This window comes from Nannospalax galili, unplaced genomic scaffold, assembly GCF_000622305.1.
Source record: "Nannospalax galili isolate Female #2095 unplaced genomic scaffold, S.galili_v1.0 scaffold718, whole genome shotgun sequence".
Classification (NCBI taxonomy): domain Eukaryota; kingdom Metazoa; phylum Chordata; class Mammalia; order Rodentia; family Spalacidae; genus Nannospalax; species Nannospalax galili.
Window position 1 is genome coordinate 664557 of NW_008341417.1, and position 17215 is coordinate 681771.

At 43.1% G+C, this 17215-nt stretch overlaps 1 protein-coding gene across 7 annotated transcripts in view; it reads right to left on the reverse strand.

Annotated features, from left to right (window-relative positions):
* Fggy (FGGY carbohydrate kinase domain containing) overlaps positions 1 to 17215 on the reverse strand; it is a 409436-nt gene that overhangs the window by 355942 nt on the left and 36279 nt on the right. For 5 of the 7 annotated variants that reach the window (XR_003850117.1, XM_029565256.1, XM_029565255.1 and 2 more), the window contains exons 2-3: positions 14429 to 14544; positions 11119 to 11333 (exon numbers count right to left, since the gene is read on the reverse strand). Coding sequence is in view for 6 of the 7 variants with exons in the window: in XM_029565256.1 (XP_029421116.1) it covers positions 11119 to 11333; positions 14429 to 14544 (331 nt within the window). In the remaining variant the exon portion in view is untranslated. The remainder of the gene's footprint in view (positions 1 to 11118; positions 11334 to 14428; positions 14545 to 17215) is intronic. The other 2 variants (XM_017799079.2, XM_029565258.1) reach the window with 1 other exon arrangement.

Here is a 17215-nt window from a genome sequence, read left to right on the forward strand (position 1 = left end):
TGGAAATAATAAAGGTCAAAATATATGAAGATACCCAATTGTACTATAATTAATGCAAATGAAATAGTAATTTCTGTTTTTATATTGGTGAAAATGTTAAAGGTTAACAGTATATAACATTGACAAAACATATGAATGAGGCCCCACTTCCCCCTCCTGTGGGGGTCTAGGGGCAGTTAATGGTTTCTAGGGGAGGAAGAGATAGCCACTGTTAAGTTGCTCAGGCTCTGGTTATAAACAAACAACAAAACAAAAACAAACAAACAAACAAAAAACAAGAACCCTCATCTATGTTCTTATAAGCAACCCTAATTAACTCATTTGGTCATAAAAAAAGAATGGGGGGAGGATTAAGGAGAGGAGGATAAGGAAGAGGAGGAGGAGGAGGAGGAGGAGGAGGAGGAGGAGGAGAAGGAAGACTACATGAAAGTTGAATGGGGACTAGTTAGGAGGAGGAAGGGGATCAGCATGAGTAGGAGGGGGACAAGAGAGGGACCCATGGGAGTGAATCCGATCAGAATACATTATATATGTGAATGAAAATGCCATAATGAAACTCATGATTACATATGAGTATATATGTTAATAAAACACTTTTAAAAAAATTTGGAAGTAGATCTTCTTGAACATTGTTCTAACAATGTAATTACTGGGCACAAATTTTGGAGAATAATTTGACAGTCCCTATCAAAATAAAAATAATGTATACCTAGTGGCCCAGCAATATCACTTCCTGGAACTTAGCTTAGAAAATTATTATCATAAGCAAATAAAATCATATATATACATATATATAGTTATATATAAGGTTACTTCAAGTACTGCTAAAAATATATTTAAAAATACAATAAGTCACTTTATTAAATAAATTATGTCATATCCATATGATGGAATGCTACACAGAAAAAAAAAGAAAGGTAGTAAAAAAAATTCTGGGCATGGTGGTATGATGAGGTTGGCAAATCCTCTTAGCAAAATAAAAATATAAAACTAGATAAAATCAGGGCTGGAGAGATGGCTCAATGGTTAAGAGCACTAGCTGCTCTTGCAGAGGACCTGAGTTCAATCTCAGCACCCTCATGGCATATAACAACCTTCTGAACTCCAGTTCCAGGGAATCCAATGCTCTTTTCTTACCTCTAAAGGCACTGCATGACAAAAGTACACTTACATATATGCAGGCAATACACTAATACACATAAAAGTAATAAATAAAATATTTTTAAATAACTAGATAAAATCATCAATTACAAACATCTGGATGCTATAGAAATTTATCAATGTCACAGGATAAATTAGGAAGCATTTTTCTTGAAAAATGAAATTTGTACTTAAAACATAGAAAATAAAAAATAAAAATCTAACTCCAAACTCAAGTGGTTTCTCGGAGAAATTTTATAAAACGTTTAAGGAAGAAACATTTCCAATGTTATACAAACTTATTTGGAATACAGCAAAGGAGAGAACACTTCCAAACAAACTTTACATGTGCAGCATTACCCTGATATCAAAAAGAAAGACAGTAGTATAAAAGGACACTACAGGACAGTATTTGTCACAAATCTAAGTTTAAAGATGTTTAACAAGGAGCTAGAGAGATGGCTCAGCAGTTAAGACTGCTCTTACAGAGGACCTGGGTTTGATTCCCTGCACCCACATGGCGGCTACGAACCATCCTTAACTCCAGTTCCAGGGGAATCCGAAGCCCTCTTCTGACCTCCGCGGAATTGCATGACACAGGTGCACTCACATACATGCAGGCAATACACTCATACACATAAAATAAAAATAATAAGTAAAATATTTTTAAAAGATGTTTAATAGTATTAACAAGTCAAATCTTGAGACACATAAAATTGACATCATATATCATGATCATGTGTGATTATCCCAGAATTTGCAAGGGTGGTTTAATATTCCTATCAATTAATACAATGCATGTATTACAGAATATAGCACAAACACCAAATTATAATCTTGAAAGATTCAGAACCCTCCTTTAAAACAGAGAAGAACAATGAAAAAAAAAAGGACAGAAACAATTTGTACAAACTAAAATACAACATCCAAAAATACTCGCAGGAAGCATCTTCCTTCATGGAAAGATGTATTATTTCCCCTTTTAGAAACAAAGGAAGGATATTTACCTTAGTACTTCTAGCCAGCCCTAGGCTAGAGTTTATGGCCAGTGAAATAAGGCAAGAAAAATTAATTAAAGGCATATAAATTGGGAATGAAGGTAAAGTGTCTTTGTTTGCAGATGATGTGCTCTCATATGCAAAAATGCTGCACAATCTATTTAAAAAGCTGCTAGAGGGGGCTGGAGAGATGGATCAGCAGTTAAGAGCATATACTGCTCTTCCAGAAGACCCAAATTCCATTCCCAACACCCATGTTGGCAGTTTACAACCACCTGTAAATCTATCCCCAGAGAGATATGATGCTTCTGGCCTCAAAGGACACCTACACCCACTCATGTGCACATACACCCCCCCACACACACACATAATTTATGTGTTGTTGCTTTTTTGTTGTTGTTTTGAAACAGGGTCTTCCTGTAGCCCCAGCTGGCCTGGTACTTCCTATATAGACCAGGCTGGCCCCAATCTCACAGAGCTCTGCCTGCCTCTGATTCCTGAAAGGTATGTCCCACCACACCTGGAAACACATAATTTAAAATTAAATAAATCCTTAAAAAACTACTAGAACTAATAAAAAAATCTAGTAAGACAACAAATAAAAGGTTAACAAATAAAAATCAATTGCATTTCTATACATTAGCAACTAACATTTCAAAAATAAAATTGGGGAAATAATTCCATTTACACAAAAAACATTAGAGATTAGGTCTGTCAAAAGAAATTCAATAGCAAAAAAAAACAAAGAAAGAAAGAAAAAGAAAGAAAGAAAGAAAGAAAGAAAGAAAGAAAAAGAAAAGAAATTCATTTATATCAACCTCCCCCAAGGCTGAGGGAACATGGAGGAAGAGGGGACAGAAAGAATGTAAGAGTGGAAAACTGAGGAGGAGTGCTATGAAAGCTGTCTTCTGGACATAACATGGCTGTCACAGTCATGAACTCAGCAGTTTCAGTTACCTACATAAAGGCTACACAAGATGGGGCCTATCAACATTCCATCATGGATGGGGGGGGTAATGGGGCCCCATCCCTCCCTGAGGAGGAGTTATTAGTAATTGATGGCTGCTGGTATGGGGGCAGGGGGACACTCCTTCAGGGGTGTGGCTACTGGTAGGTTGCCCATGCTCAGCTCTGGGAGATGTCCCCACACTTGTGTGAGTGCAGGCAACACTGACCGGGCTCAGTGAGTTGATTAAAAATAAAATGTGAAGCTGCAAGGGGAAAATATGGAGGACTCAGGTAGCATAGGAGGGGGTTTGGGTTGGATACAATCAAGACACATTGCATAAAGTATGAAACTGTCAAATAATAACTGTAAAATATTCTTATTTTTAAGTTCAAGGTCTGTACCGAGAACTACAAAACACTGACATTAAGGGAGACGTATGAGAGAAGGAAGCCACGCTCATTAGAGAAAATTCAACATCTCTAATTAAATTAATGTACAGATTCTATACCAAGTATGAAAGGAGTATGGGGCAAATAGAACTTTCAAACATTGCAGGCACAAATGCAAACTATGGCCACTCTGGAAAACCCTGTTTGTGACTGCAGCCACTCTAATGTGTGCACAGTAGTATCTCACTGTGATTGTCCTTCATCTTCCCCTAATGATGAATGATGTTGACCATCTTTAGGAACTTTCATAGCTTAATTAGAATGACAGCAATAAAAAGAACCCGCATCTGTGTGAGTGACTACCTGTTAAGTAGATTAGCACAGTCAAGATAATGGGAAAGAGACCCTGAGGGCATCTCAAAAATCTTCCAGGCCAACATTCGTATAATAGGCTCAGATACAGATGGGCAAGTCTGCTTCAGACATCAAGCCCAGGGCACTCTCCCAGGGCTTAGTGCTCAAAGCTGCCTTGGGATCCTACTCCCCTTTCTTCACCAACAAAGAGATCCATGCCAATAACAGCTGTGATTCAAGGCCCAGGATTGTGGTAGACCTTGCTGGTCACCATACAGTACCGCTCCCACAAGCACACAACTTTCAAGTTACGGGATCACTGAGATTTCAAGGGAAGCCCAGGCACAAGTTGGCCACAGGTTCAATCTCCATGTGAAAAACATCAAATGGAGCCCTAGAGTGGGGCTGCAGCCAGGACATGCAGAGGAAGGTAGAACCAGCAATGTGCAAGGCCTGCCAAGCAACACCAACCAGAGAAAAATAATGAGGCCCATGGCCATGAAACATACTAGACAGGGATTCCTGAGGCCTTGAGGGCTCAATCTGACCACAGTAGGCACAGGAAGCTTGGTTAGGACCTTAGGATTTAGTCTACACTGCTGGGCCTTGGCCTGGCTTTGAGTCAGTTGCTCCTCTAGCTCTCCTTTTTAGAATTAGAAGGCTTTCCTTATTCATGTTACACTACTGAATCTTCAAAGTTTGTAACTTGGCTTTTGTTTTGGTTTTGGTTTCCTTCATGGATGCTCAAAGCTGAGTTTGTCTTTAAGCTCAAATGAAACCTTTGACTTGAATTTTTTTAATTTGTGTGTTTGTGCCATGTGGGGTATGTGTGTGTGTGTGTATGTGTGTGTGTGTGTGTGTGTGTGTGTGTGTGACATGTGTGGGCAGGAACATTCACTTGTGCTTGAGTGTGTGGAGGCCAGAGGTCAATGTTGGATATCTTCTCCTATTGTTCTCCTTTATTTTTTAAAACAGTGTCTCTCACTAAACTGGAAGTCTGTGTTCTTCCCTACCCCCAAGGCCAGGATTACAGATATGTGCTCCAGCACCCAGCTTGTATCTGAGTGCTAGGAATCCATACTTAGGTGCTCATGCTTGTACAATAAGCAATTTACCTACTGAGCCATCTCCCTGAGGCCCACTAGACATAGATATTTGAGGGATGTCAAAAAGAGTTCAGATTTAGGAATGATCAAGGATGTAGTTGATTATGTTCTGCATTATACAAAGGACATTAACCTTTGAGGTCAGGGGCAGAGCAGCACGGCTCCATTTGTGTCCCTCCATGGCCCAGGGGTTGGAAGCTTAGTTCTCAATGCAGGGATGAGATGGGGAACATTTAACTAGTGGGAACATATGCAGGGCCCCAGGAGATATGTTCTCATAAGTAGTTGTGTGCTTCACAGGACTTGACTTGGCTTTCTCAACAGAACTGTTGTAAGAAGAAATGAGCTGACCACTTACCACCCACTGCTCTCCACCCTCTGGTTTCCTTTTTCACCATGTGATCTCTCCCCAGTTTATGCTCACACTTTGATGCCCCCTACATGAAGCTTTCATTAAATCCAAGCATAAACCAGCACCATGCCCCTGAACCTCTACAACCGTGAGCTTGAAAAAACTCCTTTCTTAATGCATCAGTTAGCCTTAGGAAATTTTGTTATAGTAGCAAGAAACAGATGAATATACTCTAAAACTGTAATGAAATAAAATGCACATTAGTCAAGTATGGTGGTACATGTCTTTAATTCCAGCTCTTGGAAGGCAAAAGCAGACATGTGGGTTCCAGGCTAGTTGGAGCTACATAGCAACACCCTGTCTCAAAAAAAAAAAAAAAAGCACATCATTGTTTTAACAAATTCTAAACTGTGGTATATCCATTCAGTGGACTACTGCACAGCAAAAAAAGAGAAGAAACAAACAGTATAGGCAAAAATATACAGCTGTACCTTGAAAACATTATGACAAGCAAAGTGAGCCAGACATAAATAAACACATGCTACATGATCCTATTGCATGGAATTTCTAAAGTTCAACTTTATGAAGACAAAACAGACTTATGGCTGGGGTGGGGGGTTCCTATAAACAAACACTTCTTCACTAATCCCAGCCATACTGAGCTCCAGTTTCCTCAAAATAAGGGACGCCTGCAACTGAGGATCACAGGATCCAGGGGTTGAAGTACCATAGAATTGGGGCACCTCTGCAGAAAGTGCAAAGACGGAGGTTCAATTCAACACCACATTCAGATGTCCCTTTAAGGTGTGCTCTGCTATATGAGCACAGATTAAAAACAACAGGCAAAAAGAAAGCAAATGCAGAGTCAAATCTTTGTGAGGACTTAACTTTCCAGTAAAACCAAAGAAAATCTTCTCTGTTTTATGAATGCCTTCTGGGGCCTAGAGTGTTCCATGTTCAAATCACAGCTTTTCACCCATAAAGGCTCCATATCTTCACTTCTCTACAAGAGTCTGCTCACTAGGAACTGAAAGAAGAATGAAGGAAAGAATAATGGTCTGACTTGGTTAGGCAGCTTTACAAAGAAATGCCTTAGAATCAGGTCTCTCCTCCACTGAGGAATGGATGTCCCCTTCCCCAGCTTCCACATCTAGCCTATCCCAGAAGGCTGGCTATCAGAGCCACACTTGCAGAAGGCCCCCAGGACTTGGCCTGCTGACCTAAGGATTCTTATAGAAAACTCACCCCAGCCACTTAGCAGTCAGAGAGAAAGCACATTACTCTTGCAGAGAATTTGCAGAGAAGGATTTTGCTGCAACCTACATTTGGTAAACTGGTCCATGTTTAGCAACTGTCAACTAGCAACTCTGGGGCAGCAAACAAATGCGTGAGGAAGGGATTGTGTGTCTCTTACTATGGGGATGGCTTCAACCCTGCATGTGGCTTAAATCAGCAAGCTCTGCCATATTGGGTGGGACAATGATGGTACTAAGAACCAACCTCCTTACCAAGACTGGGGGGGGGGGTCACTGCAGACCTAGTTTTATTTTCAGTTCTGTTTAGAGCAAGGGTTAAAGACTGGGGCCTCATGGACAGAATCCTGCTCCCAGCAGAGGTCCATGGGGCTGATTCTGTATTCTTTCAAATATGGTCTGAAGGTCTTCCTCTGCTGTGCAGCCATGCATGGAGTTATGCAATCCCAGGCTCCTTGGGGAGCCATCATTCCTTATGTGCACAATTCACTTACGTCCTCAGTTAGCAAAATATTTTTTAATCCTTTTTTTTTATATTACAATTTAGTATGGATAAATGGACAATACGTCAAATAAATGGTATAGAGTAAGTTTAATATACCCAAAGTGATTAGAGAGGATCAGGAACACCAGAGGACCGGAAGGTGGTTTCCAAAACGGTAGGTTTTGAGGAAGCACTTGAGTGAGGAGCTGAGCTTATGGACATCTGTGGCGTGTTCTTAATGGGAGCAGTCAGAGAGAAGGTCCTGAGCAGGGACCAGCAATGAGAGGGACACAGCCTGTGTACAGCATGCACTATGCAGAAGGCCCCAAGACAGAACTTTATAAAACATGCTATGGGGACTGGTGAACAGGACAAATCTAGACCCTGAAGGCCCTGTTACAGATTCTGAGTGCTATCCAGAAAGAAGTGTGATGCTATTGAAGGATTGCAAGTAAAAAAGTGACATCATCGGTTTAGCATAAAAACCATCATTCAGACTGGATCGAAGAAGGAAGAGCAAATGCCACTTTACTCCTAAAAATTTACACAAAGATGTGGCAATGGAGAGAATGCACAGATTTCCTCCATCTGAGCCTGGTCTAGCACTTACTACCTGGACCCCTGGGGAAGTCATTCAACTCTCTGGCCCTCAGTTTATCTTTCCAACTGTCAAACAGAAACAATAGCCCTGTCCCTATTTACCTTGTAAGGATAATTAAATGCATATGAAGGTGTTTTGCAAACTATAATGGTTCTACGATGTAATAGATTAAAGTTGCTGCTTAAGCCCATGTGGATATTCTTTCCACTGCCATTTCTCCCCATTATTCATACAGCAAGAAGCAACCTGCAGCAAAATGGCCCTTCCTTAGCTTCATAAGTTTGGGGGGTTTTCTATGCAGATAGGTAGGCTATTTCATTTTTAGGTGCAGAGAACTTGGAATGCTTCTATATATGTTCCAGTGCTTAACAAACAACAGCATACAGTAGGAGCTCCATAAATGTTTGCAGACTAAATTAAGGAACAACATCCACAACTAGGGAAATGGTTCAGTCAATAAAGCACTTGCCCGCCCTAGGCATGAGGACCTAAGTTTGATCCCCAGTACCCATATTTAAAAGCTGGATTGGTGCTTGTAATCCTAGTGCTGAGGAGATGGAGACAAGAGGATCCCTGGGGCTCATGGCCAGGCAGCTTTGCCAACTAGACACCTCCAGGTCCCAGGGGGAGACCAAGGTGGATGGCTCCTGAAAAGAGACACTACAGGTTGTCCTCTGCCTCTACATGTCCACACATGAATACCTGCACACAAATGTAGACCCAGAAGCATGCACATACACACTCACACACTCACAAGTAGGAAACTAAAAATAGATTTCTAAAAAGAAAGATAGTCAACAAACATCCATTGGCTGAATGATTCCTTCAGCTTCTCCCAATCAAATTCAGTAATCTAACAATACACTAACTTGTCATATTCCTGCCTTCTTGGAATGATATAGATTTATAGAAACAAAAGGTAGACTTTAAGATCAGGGATTGTGTATGTCCCCTAGGACTTTTGTATTTCTATAGAATGTTTTAGGTGTGCTGGATACTGGTCCAATAAAGGTATACCAATTTTAAGGTTACACATTTTCCCTATGAGCGAAGAGCCAGTTAAAAGCACTGCTATCCTGCAGAGATACACAGGCAAACAGGATGATATCCTGGCCCCACAGAGCAACAACCTAAAACACTTCAGACTCCAGGCAGGACTCATAGGAGGGCCAGAGGCTGGGTAGAGGGGCGATGGCCCTACCTCTGAATTGTCTTAAGACCCCTAGCTGCTTTCTGAACTGCTCAAAAGCTCCATTCTCTCTCTCTCTCTCTCTCTCTCTCTCTCTCTCTCTCTCTCTCTCTCTCTCTTTCTCTCTCTCTCATTTTTTTCATCTCAAGGAGAATAAAAACTATCTCAAAAGATTGTTACAAGGATAAAATGAAGTGATGGGCACACATTATTGAGCACAGTGTCTAGAGTGTAACTAGATACTACATGCCCAAGAAATGCAGGCTGCAGGCATCACCACCACTACCTTATCACTGCTACTACTATTACTGCAGTCATTAACACAGCTAAGGGAAAAGGTCATCTCCAAGGAGATAAACAAGTTAGGCAAAAGGAAGTTCACAACTGCTCTCAGGCTCTTTGCTTCCCAGAGTCCCTGAGGGCACAAAGACAGGCCAGGATAAAGGAACAACAGCCTTTGACCTAGACCAATGCTTTTCAAAGTCTTACATAGAAAGAATCCAGACCAGAGGAGAAGAGTGAATATTGTCAAGATGTGCCTTCCCCATGGATTTCAGACTTCTAGTATTTTGTCTCAGAAACCCATTCTCCTCAGTCTACTCATTTGTTGTCACCAACACAAGCAACAGAGATTGGTTACTCCCACACACTACTGGGTTATTTTGTATGCATTAACATTTCATTATCACAACAATCTTATGGAGGTTGTTATCAGTCTCATTATATAAAGAGACTGAGGCAAGATCCCAAGATAAACAATGATGGAACAGGCATGCCAACTCAGTAGCATGCTATCTCTTGAAATAAAAAATGCCTCCTTAGAGCTCATCCTCCAATGAGGCTCTGAGCAGACACACTGTGCCCCTGCACACAGCCATGTGTCCATACTCCACAGGAGAGGAATGGCCTGAAGCCCAAGGGCTTTCCGCAGATCTGCTGCAGTGAAAGACAGGCTGAGCACTAATGCCATGCTCTTCTGTGGTTAACAGGGCTGATGATGAGCGGGCCACCAGTGGGAGATGATTAAAACTCTGCTATTAACCAAGCCATAGTCGAGTAGACCTTCTTTTAAAGGAGCTTTTCATGGGGGACGGACACACACTATATTTTCTTCTTGACAATTTCCTTAATGGCAAGAAAGGCTATATGTTAGAACAAAAGAGACCCAAGGGCAAAGAGCAGATGATCCTCGCACAGGCAGGGGCTGAGAGTGGGAGAAAAGAGGAAAATTAAACAGGTCGAAGAGATCGCCTTTTATTCCTGCATAATGCTCCAGTGGCCTGCTCTACCTCGCTCTGCCATCTTCTCCAGGGGCACTAACAGCAGCCCAGAGCTTATGAAAGTTTAACCAGACTGATCAATACAGACAGAATGGAGGATTGTCCAGCTGAAAATTACCAAGTGCCTCATGAATATTTAAGGACCTCAACCAGAAACAGGGAAAAGGAACAGAAATCAGGATTTCATTTTTCCTTTGGGGGAAAAAAAGGACAAAAGGATGTCTGCTTGCTGCTGAGCACCAGAATCTAAAGCCACACAGAGAACTGAAAGTTTAAACAAATCACATCCAGCTGCACTTCTTTCCTTCAAACAGTAGGTTTAATCCAATCCAAGGTCATTCAAGATGAAGTACCAGTGGGGCTCATAAGAGATGCCTCAGCTTCTCAGAGCACACCATGATTTCACGTGCCCATGCCTGACCCTTGCTGTTCCCTTCTCCCAAAATGCAGTTCCCCTCACTTGTCCATTTGGGAAGCAGCAGAGCTCATTGTTAATAAGAGTTCTATCCTGCTGTTGCCAGGTACTAACTACTACTATCTGAACTGGCATAAGCTACCTCAACATCCTGTTATACATTTCTTCCTGGACAGAAGTAAAATGGGGGCAATAACAGTATCATGTATGGATAGTTATGAGGCTTCAACGATGTGAAGTATGTGTTAACACATTTTGCGCTCAATTAGAGGCGCATTCTGGTGTTGCTATGACTCAACTTCTTCCTCATCCACTACATCTCAGGCTTCTGCATCTTTTGCCCAGTCTTCCCCAACACCCTCAGGGTCAGCAGCATATGTACTGGCCACTGCACTCCTCCTCGCATATCCAGCTGTCCATCACACTCAGTACCTGGAATATTTGCTTCTACAGACAAAGCCTATGTCTATGTTGCTCAACTCTGCATCTCAAGTTACCCCCAGCACAGTGTATATACCTGACAGATACAAAACAAACAGTTGAGCAGGAAGAAGCTCAGGAAAGGAGAGAGCAGGCCTAAGGAAGGAATCCCACAGTTGTGTTCCTACCTTCGTGACCACACAGCATGCGGTCCAGATGTCCTCAGAGGACTGCTCATGGTGGTTGAACTGGGGCTCCCACTTCTTAATTGGCTGTTCTGCAAAAGCCAAAAGGATTCCTCCGTGGTCCACTAGAGCTGCTCGGACACTGCCTGTTCCAACGTCAATACCCACATAGTAGTGGCCTGGTTCCTGCTCTCCACCAGACATTGTGGTCCCTCTACCTGTGGTGAACAAGTGAAAAAGCCACATGAAGACCAACAGGCCACAGAGACAGGCACAAATATCTTCAAAGTGAACAGGAAGGGAAGTACAACTATCTACGTGGTGCCCATTCATTAATCTATACAACCAATGGTTTTGCAGGCACTGAGCAAGGAGAACAGACAGAGCCTCACATGACATTCCCACTCCTGGGAGTCAGAAATTATAGACCTAATTGCATAATGACAAGCAAAATTGGAACAAGAACCAATAAGAGAGCAGAGGAGACAGAGATGGAGCCAGCAGACATGAAAAGCATCCACCTTCTCAGTCAGTTCTGCAACAAATCAGCTCCACAGAGATCTGTGCTGAGCAGTGTGCACAGTGACGCATTCTCCACTCCTGACCCTGACTGGAGGTAAGCACATTGAAATCTCTGTTGTGCAGACCAAAAGGAGACTCTAGAGGGCAAGTTGCTCTGTGTTTACACTAGTCCACACACTCCACACAGCAAATGCCTATTGTGATGCTAATACCACGTTACACTGACTGGAAAACAGGTGTCTGCAAACAGGCATTTCCTCTGCCCCATGCAAGCATCTAGGCTTCAACTCCCCATCCCTGCACTCCGAAGTCTGAGGTTCTCTTCTGCAAAGGTTTGCAGTGCCAGTTTAGAGAAGATGCTGCTCTACTGTGGCCATCATGAACAAATTGGGAACTGGGAGGAGTCCCAGGAGAGCCAGGATCAAGAACGTGTTAGGCAATCTGTTTTCCTGAAGGACCCCTGGTGAGTTACAAGGAAACCTGACCAGAGAACCCTCAGGAATCCCTTGGCCCTTAGGGCTGTTCAGATTTCCTTTGGTCTGATGAGCCACATGACAAGAAATCTCACAGGGCTCTCACTTTCCAGACACTTATTCCACTGGCACAATCCCAGGAGCTCCCCAGGTGAGCTCAGCACTCTGAGCTCCCAGGGTCCAATTTTAACCTAAGCATTCTGCACCTTTCAACTGCACAAAGATGTTTCCTTGGCCATATCACACTTGGGAATTCTAAAACAAGTCAGTCAGCAGATGTTCAGTTACTGTTTCCTGGATATTTATCCCAATAAAAAGGGGGAAAAAATCATTAAAAGTAATAGCTTCTGACTAAATCACAGTGATTTCCCAACTGTGATTTCTCCCTTTTGACTCTGTGGCACATGAAAAAGAAAATAGAAAAGCAATAGTAATGACACTCACTCCTTCCCTGTGCGTGGGAGGTGAGTCTGCATCGCCCCCTTGGCTTTTTTCCCTTGGGAGCTCAGATGGCCATGAGCAGCAGCTTTCAAAATCACTCCACTCACTCAACAGTGATACCTTCTCTTCAAGCCATTACCCAATGAAGAGGAAATTTAGATAAAACATATAAAAGCTGAGCTGCTGGTTTGAAACAAAACTCACCTGTGTCCCATCCTGAATGCCTTCAGGGAGTTCCTCTCCTGGACCCTTTCTTGGAACAACTGAACACCATTGCGACAGAGTGTGACAGCCTGGGGCCCTCACCAAGTGAGACCCTCCATGAGCTACTACCCACCCCAACTAATACTGCCTTATTCCTTCCCACTCTGGGACCAAGAGATCCTTACAGTCCTGAGAGGTACATGTATGTTTACCACTCTTCCCGCCTCAAATCCTTCCTCTACCCATGGAAAGGCAACTACAGACTCACATCAGAAGACCTAGGTCATCCATCACCTCTGTGAGGGGGCCTTCCTCACCCCTGTTCCTTTTTACATATATCAAAGGTGACAATGCAGTATGGTACTTCTACTTTCCTTTCAAACTTTCTACTCTGAATCATTTTTTTGGTTGCATGTTTCTGTGTTAGTCTCCTTTACCGGCTTGAACCTGGGGGTGGGGGGACCTCAATGATTTCTCTGTCCCTACTTCCTTATAGCATCTGTACTATAATTGATTTTAAATAATTGTTACTGAATCAATTGATCAATGGATCAATCAACAAGGATGAACAAAGTCATGCTTTAATAGTTTGAATTTCTAAGTTGTGCTTACATAGTCATGTGTCACTTAACAAGGCTGCTTTTTCAGAAATGTATTCCAGGACTTCAGAATTGTGCGGGGATCACAAGGGCACTTACAGAAACCTAAAGGGAGTGGCTGGAGAGATTGCTCAGTGGTTAACAGTATTGGTTGTTCTTGCAGAGGACTCAGGTTCAATTCCCAGCACCCATATGGTGGCTAACAGTGGTCAGTAACCCCAGTTCCAGGAGAAGGGGGCACTTATATACAGGCAGTAAACTCATACACATAAAATAAAAATAATAAATAAAATAATTTTAAAAAATAAACATAGAGGGATAGCCTGCTGCATGCTGTTTCCCAATTGGCTAGTTCCTCCAATGGGTGGGGCCTGACACGGATAATGGACTATAAAGGGACTGCTGGGAGCCATCTTGGAACAGAAGCTGCAAGGAGGGGGTCGGGCTGTGAGCCATGGGGAAGCTCAGGAGCCATGGGAATGTGCAGCTGAAGCTCAAGGACTCAAGGACAGAATGGCCAACACTTATGGACCTGGGGCAAGATCGTGGGCCCCTGAGGCATGAGCGAATGCTAGTGGGGACTATGGTAGTTGTGGTGCGGTCTGATATGGCAGGCTCTTAGCAGCACCTCCAAAGGCATGGGGCTAGACACTGGGTACTCATTCCTTTATAAGTTAATAAATGCACATAAAATATATTATGTGGTTTGTCTGATAGTATAGGAGACCCAGAGGGAATTCGGGCAACAAAACTGGCATAGTCTGGCTGGATAAAGGAATTACAGGCTTGGGGATGTGGGTCTCAGAAAGCAGTGCTGTTCCTGCTGCCCCTGTGGTGGGTCAGCTGGGCTCTGAATCCCAAATCCAGGAGAGAAGCCAATCAAAACCCATATGCTTAATGGGGTTGGGGATAGTCGTATGGGTTATACAATGGATCATAAAATCTGTAACTAAAACAAGGCCAGCCACGCAGAAACGCAGAAGCATGGGCCACAGCTATGTTGTAAATGTGGGGATATGTTGGGGGTGTGTGAAGATTTGTTAAAGGTTACCCAAAGGCTAGAAAATCTTTTACCTGCTCTGGACCCAAATGGAGCTCCCAGAGAGAGAGTGTGGCCACTCTGCATGATAAAAGATGTGCCCCAGGCAGGGAGAGCTGAAAAGGCTGAGCTGGCAGATCCAGCTGCAAGGCTAGAGAGAGAAAAAAGGCAGGACACTTTGACTTGTGTAAAGTCCAAGGACTCAGAGGAAAACACAGATAATAGTAAAAGGAAATAAAAGCTAACTGTGCTGTAGCCAGGAAATATTCCATGCTAGAACTGTTAAAACTAGGAAAAACTTACAAGCAAGCAAGCAGAGCCCCTGGCCATGTGGCTTGTGAGAGTATGGGACATGGGAGGAAATGACATCAGTCTAAGTCCTTCAGAAGCTTCACAGCTGAGTTATATAACCACCCATCCATCCTTGGATATAGGCTGTTCAACCTAGGCCAATGCAGGGAGGAGCAGTCCTTAATGGGATGGCTGGTTGAAGGCATTAAAGATACATGGTTGTCACCAAGGGAGACACATGATTAGCAGGGGCTGGAGGACTATAAAGGAGGGGCAGGCATTCCTGAGAGAACTAGGTATGAGAAAAGCAATATATGATGCCCAATTCACTGGGCCAGATAGGGCTCTGTTCACCAGAGATATAAAGGAAAAAGCCTAATTCAACTGGGACCTTGAGAATGGTATGGGGCTTTAATGGTTTTACTAAGCCTTTTGATGGGACAGGATCTTTGTAAAGTGAGATAGGCTTTGGCAAATCTAAACGATTCTGACCAGCATGTAAAACGTGTCCGTAAAATAACAGAACACCTTATAAGACATATAAAAAAGACCAGACAGAGGAAATGGTCCACTTGGGTTACTCAAAGACAAATGTGGCAAGATTTATGTCAAGCCCAAATCCCCAGAGAAAAAACTGATAGAAAGCCAAATTCGGTACTAAGGTGTTTCTGAAAGGTTTTAAAACCAGAAGAACAGTTTACAAAGGACATTTTAAGGATAACAACTGTACAAGGGGTGGTTAAGAATCCCCAAAGATTAAATAAGATGCATTTCTCTTCTGAGAAAGGCTATACTAGGGTTGGAAGCAGGTTTTCCCACCAAGTTCTCCCCCAGCAACCTGGTGTGGTCAATGGGACAATGACAGGTGTGGCTACAGTCAGGAGGCAGACCCAGAGCCTGTCTGACTCGGAAACAGCGGGGACAGGAGAAACCCCCTGCCTCCTTAGCCCAGTGCAGGGTCAGGCTACTGGGGCCAACACCTGTAATTGTATCAAGAATAAAAGAATCCAAAGGGATAGCTAAAAATGGTAAAGAGCTAACCAAATTAATGCCTCATACCCATGCTATGGTACCTAACAAGGATCTATGGAGAAAACAGTTAATACGAATGGACAAAACCTTTCCATGCTGTGTGAGACCTTGTCTATGACTGATTTAATATATAATGTTAATGTTCCTTCGAGTATTTTACAGATGTGAAACCCATTTGAAAGATACCTGAAGAAGCAAAGGCCAGCTATAGATGTAAGATTCTTGGGAGTTTTATGTAGGTTGGGTAAGATGAAGATAGAGACTCTCAAATTATAAAACTGTTAAGAAAATCTACAGTACCAGGTGTGGACTGCCCCCCCCCCATGAACTGTTGGTCAGAGAGAGATCCTAGAGGTCCTCCAATTCACCAAGGCTATTGCCATTAACGTCGGTTGTACACTAGAAAAGTCGGTGAGGCCATGTTGCTGAGGACACTGCATGTTGTGAGCACGGGAGAAGAAGAGATGGAACTGAGACTAAGCCAAAGCACTCTGTGCCACTGGATGGATGATGTTCATATTGCCAGGAGGCTCTATATGGATGGTTGGGGAAGAAAGGCTCACCTATAATTCCACTCAATGATGGACCCCGTGTGCTGCACACTATGGACACACCAAGCAATACCTGCAATTGCAATAATGGCTTGACCAACATACGTACAACTGACAAATTTCTAATTGGACCGCTCCTAGGGGTGGTACACACATCTGGTGCTGTAGAACAGGCCAATGCCTTGTGTTGAGAAAGGCTACAGGCCCTAGTGGTGAAGGCATCATGAGTATAGTACACCTACTGGGATATCTTTTAGGCATTTGTATTTACATTCATATTTGTTTAAATGTGTCTACTTCCTTCCATTTGTCTTTATAGTAGAAGAAACATCTCTGAGATAGATCAGTGGCCACAGCCTAAAGATGACTAATGGGGAGGCCCAAGAAGCCACTATGTCACCATGATACAAGAGAGATGGCCCTACATCTATCACCCCCTCCAAGGCTCAGGGACTTTAGCAGAAGATGGATGGGAAGATTGTAAGAACAGAGGAAAGGGGTGGAGGTCTCCCAATTGGCTAGTTCCTCCAATGGGCGGGGCCTGACATGGTGTATGGACTATGAAGGGGCTGCTGGGAGCCATCTTGGAACAGAAGTCACACGCTGCAGCTCAAGGACAGAATGGCCCAACACTTATGGACCTGGGGTGAAATCATAGGCCCCTGAGGCATGAGCAAATGCTAGCGGGGACTATGGTAGTCATGGCATGGTCTGATATGGCAGGCTCCAAGCTGCACTGCCAAAGGCTTGGGGCTAGGCACTGGGTACTCATTCCTTTACAAGTTAATAAATATACATAAAATATATTACATAGTGCCAGGCATGGTAGCACATGCCTTTAATCCCAGTACTTGGGAGGCAGAGGCAAGTGGATCTTTGTGAGTTCAAGGCCAGCCTGGTCTACATAGTGAGTTCCAGGACAGCTGGGGCTACAAGGAGACCCTGTCT